The sequence below is a fragment of the Myotis brandtii genome, unplaced genomic scaffold, assembly GCF_000412655.1.
Source record: "Myotis brandtii unplaced genomic scaffold, ASM41265v1 scaffold434, whole genome shotgun sequence".
Lineage (NCBI taxonomy): Eukaryota > Metazoa > Chordata > Mammalia > Chiroptera > Vespertilionidae > Myotis > Myotis brandtii.
The window spans coordinates 2,232,340-2,241,075 of NW_005366599.1; the positions used below are offsets into that span (position 1 = coordinate 2,232,340).

At 46.1% G+C, this 8,736-nt stretch overlaps 1 protein-coding gene across 1 annotated transcript in view; it reads left to right on the top strand.

The window, feature by feature from the left end:
* The first annotated feature begins 117 nt into the window (after positions 1-117).
* PHF13 (PHD finger protein 13) overlaps positions 118-8,736 on the top strand; it is a 16,841-nt gene continuing 8,222 nt past the window's right edge. The window contains exon 1 of the mRNA XM_005874367.2: positions 118-180. Within this exon, the coding sequence (XP_005874429.1) occupies positions 118-180 (63 nt within the window). The remainder of the gene's footprint in view (positions 181-8,736) is intronic.

The window sequence follows — 8,736 nt, forward strand, 5'->3', positions numbered from 1 at the left end:
CCCCCCTTTCTCCGCCAGACTCCCACTGCGCCCGCCCCCAGCCCCAGGCTGCTCCGCACAATGGATTCTTTTATTTTTTCATTTCACTAGTTCTGAGGGCTGCTAGTTGACCCTACCATGGGGACATTTTCAAGCAGCAGGATCTTTACAGCTGGGGCCCAAAGCATGAACAACTACACGGTTTGAGGTGGCTTTTCTTCTTGGCGCTTTATTCGGGGCCCGACGCCAGGAATCCGCTGGGCTGCGTTCCTGCGGGAGTTTCACACTTGACTCACGCGGTCATTAACTTTCGTCAGTATCGCGGCGCAGTTTCAGTTTCCGATTCGGACTCCGGCTCCGGGGCGGCGCTCCGAAGGGGGCTGGCCTGCTCTGGGTTTGGTCACCCTGGACACCCGGGCCCCCTGCCTCCTCCCCTGGCCATGGACGTGGGGAAGGCAGAAGACGGAGGGTAGGAGAAAGTCCTAAGGGTATACTATTAAACCGAACCAAAAAAACCCGAAAGCACCAGAAAACAATTCCGGAGGGAGAAAAAGCCGTTTTCCTGTTCCAAAAGGGGACACGCGGGGCCCCGGGGGCAGTGCATTCAGCTCAAGGTCAGACAGGAGACCGCCTGCCTTAAAACCAGGAATGTGCCTGTTCCGAAGGATCAGAGTCACTTGTCGGATGACAGAAAGAGAAACCTGTCTTATTTAAGAAAGGAATCTGTCTTATTTTGGTTCCAATAGATCCAATACCAGGCAGGACTGCGTTTGCAACATGAGCAGATGAAAAAGCTCCCTCACTTGGAGCGCGTTTTCCCTTTCACGTGTGCTTGGTTGAGTTTTAGACAAGATCCCTAGTTCGCCTGCAGCCCTCTGGTTTTGCGGAGGAAACCAGGGTTTTGTATGGAATAGTTTTCCACCCCCTGGCCCTGTGAGCTTCACAGAAACATTCCTGAACCCTCCCGCCCCAGCCTAGGCCCGCACCGGGGAGTCGCTGTCATTTCTTGCTTCCAGCCAAGTGGGCACAGCTTCCGCAAAGGACATCTTGTTTTCATCGCCTGTCTGCAAGGGGAGCTGCAGGCTCGCCCCTCTCCTCCGGACTCTCTCTCATCAGCCCGCCATGAGAATGTTTCTGGTCTGACTTTCAGCACGGGAAGCTCAGGCCTGAGTAAGGAAACAGTCAGGTACCCGCGCGCTGCCTGTTGCCCATAGATGGACTGTTCACACAGCTAGTGGCGGCGGCAACAGCATTCCTGGGCCCAGGAGCCTGGCCAATCGCTTCCTTGCACAGGCGCTGCGACAAGAAACGTCCGAGTAGCCAGGAAGTGGCATGTTTGTAGGGAAAAGTACTAAGGTCCCGCAGGTCAGACAGCTCACCCACCTTGCATAAATCAGATCTTTCAGAAACCAGTCATGTGTCTGTTGTTAAGAACTGAGTCCAGTTACGGGTTATTTCGGCAAATCATGTTTGAGTCTTACGGTGAAGAATAATGTAGGTATTTATTGAAATGGAAAGGTGTCCATGCTATAGTATCAAGTGAAAAACGTTACCCACCATAGGACCCAATTGGTTATGTTCAGCTGCTTACAAAAACATTGTGAAGGTAACACTTTCTCTAGGGGGTTAGGTTTGTAGTTCTTGCTTGCCTGCATTTTCTATTTCTGTACTAAATATATAACCTGTGCATTAAAGAAAGAATACGAGTTCAAAATAAAATTTAAAAATTCAGTTATTGGGGGGGGGAGGGGAGCTATATTATTAATATCTCAGACCTATGAGACAAGGATTTGAAACCAGGTGGGTGTATCTAAGTCAATAAATGAATGTGGTTAGAAAAGAAAGGAACAGATTTAGATTTACCAGCTGTTTGGAATTTTCAATAATCTACCAACCCAGGTATGTTATTTAGTTTTTTGAGGTTTTTTTTTCTATCTCATCCATCTCCTAAGTTCAACACGGGAATGTGAGAAATTCCTTCATTGCCGTATGACAGTGTGGCAGATACAGTCACCAAACTGTATTAATTAAGGGGACGTACATTCTTCAGATAGCACCCAACACCCTGGCCGGGTTGGAACACTACTGCTAGTATTGTTTGGTGGGGAAGATGTTAACACTTGCCACACAAGCAATAGTTTTGTTTTTTTCCTTAAGATTTTTAAATTGATTTTTAGAGAGAGAGGAAGGGCGAGGGGGAGAGAGAGGGAGAAACATTGATGTGAGAGAGAAACATCCACCAGTTGCCTCCTGTATGCTCCCTACTGGGGATCAAGCCTGCAACCCAGGCATGTGCCCTGACGGGGAATCAAACCAGCAACCGTTTGGTGCACAGGATGACGCCCAAACAACTGAGTCACATCGGCCAGGGCGATTCTTTCCAGCTTTACTGAAAAATAATTGGCACAAGCGATAGTTGGTGGGAAAATGTTTGTATTTAAGGAGAAACATATGTGAGAGAGAAACATCCACCAGTTGCCTCCTGTATGCTCCCTACTGGGGATCAAGCCTGCAACCCAGGCATGTGCCCTGACGGGGAATCAAACCAGCAACCGTTTGGTGCACAGGATGACGCCCAAACAACTGAGTCACATCGGCCAGGGCAATTCTTTCCAGCTTTACTGAAAAATAATTGGCACAAGCGATAGTTGGTGGGAAAATGTTTGTATTTAACGGTTAAACTTCAGCCATGAAAGTTTACCCTTTCTAAAATGAGGAAAATCATCTTTGCCTAAGGGACTTCTTTATGATAGTGTAATTTAACAAAAGATGGTGCTATTAAGTTTAAAAAATTCAAACTGCTTAATTTTGATATTTATTTTTAAAATTTTATTTGATTTTAGAGAAAAGAAGGGAGAGAGACAAACACTGATTTGTTGTTCCACTCATCCATGTACCCACCGGTTGACTCCTATATGTGCCCTGACCCGGAGATATTTAAATTCTAATTTTAGGCAGGCAGGACAAGAAGTGACTGAGGTTATTTTAAAAGCTGCTGTTATTTTTTCTTTCTTTTCCTTTGGGAACATTTGGGAACACATACCTTAGCATTTAGTCAAAAAGAGATTGCACCTTTTTTTCCCTATTAGACACGGATATTTTTCCTGATTCTGGGCTGCCTACGGTGTGGGGTGTAACACACTTATTATATATAAACTTTTTTCTCTAAGGAATTTTATAGTATTCTCTACCATTAAGTGCATTATTATATGCAAATGAGATACTATAAGCGAAAATTAAATTTAGAGTGTTTGGCACACAGTGTTGCTATTAATCTTTATATTTTTCCTGTATGAACCATAACACAAGAAATGCATTTCAGCCCTACCTAGCTGGTTTGGCTCAGTAGCTAGAACTTTGGCCTGTGGACTGGGTTCCATTCTGGTCAAGGGCCCATGCCCAGGTTGCGGGCTTAATCCCCAGTAGGGAGCTGTGCAGGAGACAGCCGACTACTGTCGCTCGCTCTCTCTCTCTTATCATTGATGTTTCTATCTCTCCCTTCCTCTCTGAAAATCAATGAAAATATATTAAATGAAAAAGAAATGCATTTGATTCTTCTATGCATAGGTTACTTGTAAAAGAAATGCATTTGATTCTTCTATGCATAGGTTACTTTCCTCAGTATAAGAAAAATTGTATATAATTTAGGAGTTATTTATTAATGGTTTTATTTATTTACTAGAGGACCGGCGCACGAAATTTGTGCTCAGGTACAGTCCCTAGGCCTGGCCTGAGATCAGGGCCATCTTCCCCAGCTCGTTAGGGTCAATTTGCATATTATCCTTTTATTATATAGGATTTTATTTTTTTAAAATCCTCACCTGAGGATATTTTCCCACTGATTTTTAGAGAGAGTGGAAGAGAGAGAGAAGGACAAAGAGAAACATGGATGTGTGAGAAACATATCAATTGGTTGCCTCCTGCATGAGCCCCGACCAGATGGCCAGACCCCAGGCCGGGGAGGAGCCTGCAACCTGCAACTGAAACGTGCCCCTTGACTGGGATCCAACCCGGGGACCCTTTGGTCCGCAGGCCAACGCTCTACCCACTGGGCAAAACCGGCTAGGGTTATTTATTTATTTTAAAAGCAAGAATTTTTTTTATATATATATTTCTTTATTGATTTCAGAGAGGAAGGGAGAGGGAGAGAGAGAGAGAGAAACATCAATGATGAGAGAGAATCATTGATCGGCTGCCTCCTGCACGCCCCCTATTGGGGATCGAGCCCACAACCCGGGCATGTGCCCTTGGCCGGAATCAAACTTGGGACCCTTCAGTCCGCAGCCAACGCTCTATCCACTGAGGCAAACCGGCCAGGGCAGGAAGCAAGAATTTATTGACTGCAGCAAAAACACACTTCGGGCAGTGAAACGGGAAGGGCATCGAAGAAGCCACGGGAGAGCTTAGGCTGGGCTGCTTTAGCTCATTGGGAAGTCGGAGAAAAGAGGGCCTTGGAGACAGGTTCAGGGGGTTAGCCCAGGATGAGCTGCCCTTCCAGAACCCCCCATAGCTCCATGGCTCCCCTGGTTGTAAGTCTCATGGGGTCCCTTAGAGGTTAGGGCAGTGGTCGGCAAACTGGACCCTTGAGTGTGGCTCTTCCACAAAATACCATGTGCGGGCGCGCACGTACAGTGCGATTGAAACTTCGTGGCCCATGCCACGGGGCCAAAGAGCCGCATGTGGCTCGCGAGCCACGGTTTGCCGACCACTGGGTTAGGGGATATGTGCCTGGGGGAGAAGGAGAGGAGGAAGGGGATGGCATGGGCGTGCTCCCTGGAGAGAGAGTGCTAGTAATGGTTTTAAGTTATATTAATACAGTAGTCAAGGTACTAAAAGTTGAAATAATATTCTGATGAGTTTTCATTCTTTTCCTTTCCTGGAAATGCAAGTGAGAAAGGCAGAAAACTGAGGGTAGAAAAAAAAATTCCATAAGAATATACTATTAAGTCCTGCCAGTAGCTCAGTTGGTTAGAGCATTGTCCCCATATGCCAAGGTTGAGGGTTCGATCCTGATCAGGGCACATACAAAAATCAACCAATGAATTCATAACTGAGTGGAACAAAAAGTCCATGTTTCTCTTTCTTGCTCCCTTCTCTCTTTCTCTAAAAAAAAAAGAAAAGAAAAGAAAAATGAACAAAAAGCTGAAACACCAGAAAATAATTTCAGGAAAAATAAACCCTTGGTTATGTTCATACCCACACTCAAACATAGAGTTAAAGTGGGAGGCAGAAATCTTCCCTGAGTGTTCCCCAATGAATGTAGCGTAGCTAGTGAGATTTAGGAAGGTGAAGCTATATTTGGAAACCCAATTAAAATAACTACATTCTCAAGTTACTTACTGGGAAACCATGGTATTCTTAGTATTTTTAAACTTGTCACAACCTGTGCTAATGTTGGCTTTTTTCTTCCTCTTTCCTCAGTAACTATAATCATCTGAGAATTAGCATTCAGCAGGAGGTGTAATTTTTTTAAAGCAAAAAACAAACAAAAATCGCAAACTCCAAGGATCTGGCTACTATGGCTCATGCTCTTGCGTGAATCCTGGAATTCTAGAGTTGCCCTGGAGCCCAGGAGAAGGGCAGCATCCCTGAGAAATAAACAATATACTGAAGACACCTACGCCTGTCATACCGAGAGAATCAGCTTTATTACCCACAGTTACACATTATGCCATTGAGTTTGAGTCAATTACTGGTTATAGTCCTTTTTTTCAGCCTAGGGACTGGATGGTAAGCATTAGTTCTTTTTTAAAAAACATTTTTAAATACATATGTATATTTTAATTTCAGAGAGGGAGGGAGACAGAAACATCAATGAGAGAAAATCATCGATCGGCTGCCTCCTGCACTCCAACCAGAAACTAAGGCATGTGCCCTTGACCGGAATCGAAGCCGGGACCATGCAGTCCGCAGGCCAACGCTCTGAGCCAAACCAGCGAGGGCGGTATTAATTCTATACCTTCTCCAAAGGGTGACATTTCCAAGGGAAATCAAAGGAAGGAGAGACAAAGAAGGTCCTTCTCCATGAAGTTTTCTATTTCACTAGAGCAGCAATTTTCAGCCGATGCGCCACGGCACACTGGTGTGCCGCAAGGATTTTTAAAACATGCAATGCCTGCCCTGGCTGGTGTGGCTCAATTGGTTGAGCGTCTTCCCATGCACTGAGAAGTCACCAGTTCAATTCTAGGCAGGGCCTGATCCCTGGTAGGGGGCATGCAGGAGGCAACCAATCGATGTTTCTCTCTCTAAAAATCAATTAAAAAATAAAAATCAATTAAAAAAACAAAACCAACACACAGTAAAAACAAAACATGCAATTACCTATTTAGTCAGGGGCACCGATCTCTTTTCTCTTAGACTGTCAAAAAAGGAACAACAGCCCTGGCTGGTGTGGCTCAGTTGGTTGGGTGTCATCCAGTTGGGTGTCAACCAAAGGGTTGCCAGTTGGATTCCTGGTCTGGGCACATGCCCAGGTTGCAGGTTCCATCCCTGGTACGTGTGTGTGTGTTGAGGGGGGGAGGGAAGGGGGGTGCAGGAGGCAGCTAATTGATGTTTCACTCTCACATTGAAACATCATCTCTCTCTCCCTCTCCCCTCCTCTCTATAAAAATCAATAAAAAAATGTATTTTTTAAAAAGTGACAACAGCCAATACTGTAATAGCTGTCCGGTGTGAACGCATCAGAATTATACCTATTACTTTTTGTCAGATGGGCAAAAAATATATTTTTTGGGTGTGCCACAGAATTTCAGTAGCTTATGTGCACCATAAAACGAGAAAGGCTGAAAATCGCTGCCCTTGAGTGTCAGGCAGGGAGATGAGCAGGTAGCCCTGGTCACGGCCATGTGCTAAGAACTACTGTTTACTGAGAACTTCAGGAAGTAGCTATCGGATACCTACAGAGCAAGAGTGATCAGTGTCATGTTAAATAATCCGAGTTTGGGGTTTTCTTTCGTTAGTGTGACTGAGTCGTCCCTGAATTCTAGGCTGTTTTGCCCATCATACAGTCATTATTATGAACAAGTTCTTTATTTCAGTTTCTTAATGGAGGCGGTGTGTTAATGTGTATATTGTAAAAAATGGTTTCATAGGGAATAATGATCAGTTAAAAAAATTCCCTTTGTGCACTGGCTGGTGTGGCTCAGTTTGGTTGGAGCATCGTACCATGCACCAAAGGGTGGCGGGTTCGATTCCTGGTCAGGGCACACAACCGGATTGGGTACCCGAGGCAACCAATCAATGTTTCTCTCCCTCTCCCTTCCTCTTCTCTAGAATAATAATAATAAAAAAAATTCCCTTTTCTTTCCTTTGGATTCCACCTCTACTAATTCTTCTTCAGTATTTGTACCTTTAAACTACCAACAGGATAGCATCCTTCTTAGCCTTTTCTTATTCAGGCCAACCAGGTTGCTGCTGGTGAACCTGACCCTGGGCAACACTGGCTGGGCTCGGGACATCTGCTCTGGCCGCGGTGGTCAGACAATGTTCAAATCCGGCGACATCCCAGGAAGGTGACAGCTCTCAGTGGACTGACGGAAATGACAACTGGACTGAGCGAAAGAGGGATTAAGGCGACGAAGACTCAAACTCAGGAGGAACGAAGGCAGTGGAAGGACGCAGAACATGTGAAATTCCTCAAATAAAAGTTTATTAACTTTAAATAATTGTGCCTGTGCTACAAATAACAAAAGCCCTTTATACTTATTGTAAAGTTAAAAAAAAAAGTTGTCAACGTTGTTTCCGCAGACCAAGCCCAATGTCTATTGCTATCTCACCAGCTTTGTAAGGCGCCCAGTACCTGTTCCTTATCACCTCCGGGGAGCCCTCCAATCTGCCAAGATATTGCTGAAATAACGTTAAAAAACAATAGTAAACTACCACCTCTTGAGGCCAGTACGACCCTGACATTTTTATAGCTTAGGAAACGGAGGCTCAAGAAAAGTATTTCTAAAATAAACCCGGCCGGCCCCTTAACCACTAAATCAGAATTCTCGTGAGCACCTAACTAGCAAGAGCCACCCGACCAGCACCCACTCCCTCCTCGGAAGCAACCTTATCTTCCAGGGGCTCTTCCAGCCACCATTCTGCTGTAGTGCATCGAAAAGGCAGCTTTCTGATCGACACTCACAATGTCATGCTGCTCCTCCTTAACAGCGTTGGTCTTCGAAGCTACAGAATATGCTACCGAGCCGTGCGCATATAGATTTTTTCTTTCAAAAACGTTCAAGAATGCCAGGCCTCCTCCTGGTGATTTGCTCAGAGGAGTTAATTTTCAACAAGGCGCTCACCGTCCACCCACCTCCAACATCAAAGTTGTGAAATCCGCGGCGTCGCGGCACTCGCCCTGCAAACGCCTCGATTAAATATCGATACGCAAAGTCAATGGCAATTCCAAAGACCTCGACCACCTCTCTCCTCAATGATAAGCCCGGAAGGCTCACGCTCGGGGAGTAACTCCACGTGAGGACACAGGCGGCCCCACGGTTAGGCGAAGAGGGAAGGAAAGCCAACTTCTCCCCAAACATCGGTAACACAGGGAGGTAACCCGACACCGCCAAGTGGAGCCTCCGGAGACCACGAGGGTCTCGGCCTCGCGGCCCCGGGGCACGGAGGACCCGGCCAGAAAACCCACCGCCGCGAAGGCAAGTTCGCTTCTCCGATAACCCGACACCAAGTGGAGCCTCCGGAGACCACGAGGGTCTCGGCCTCGCGGCCCCGGGGCAAGGAGGACCCGGCCAGAAAACCCACCGCCGCCGC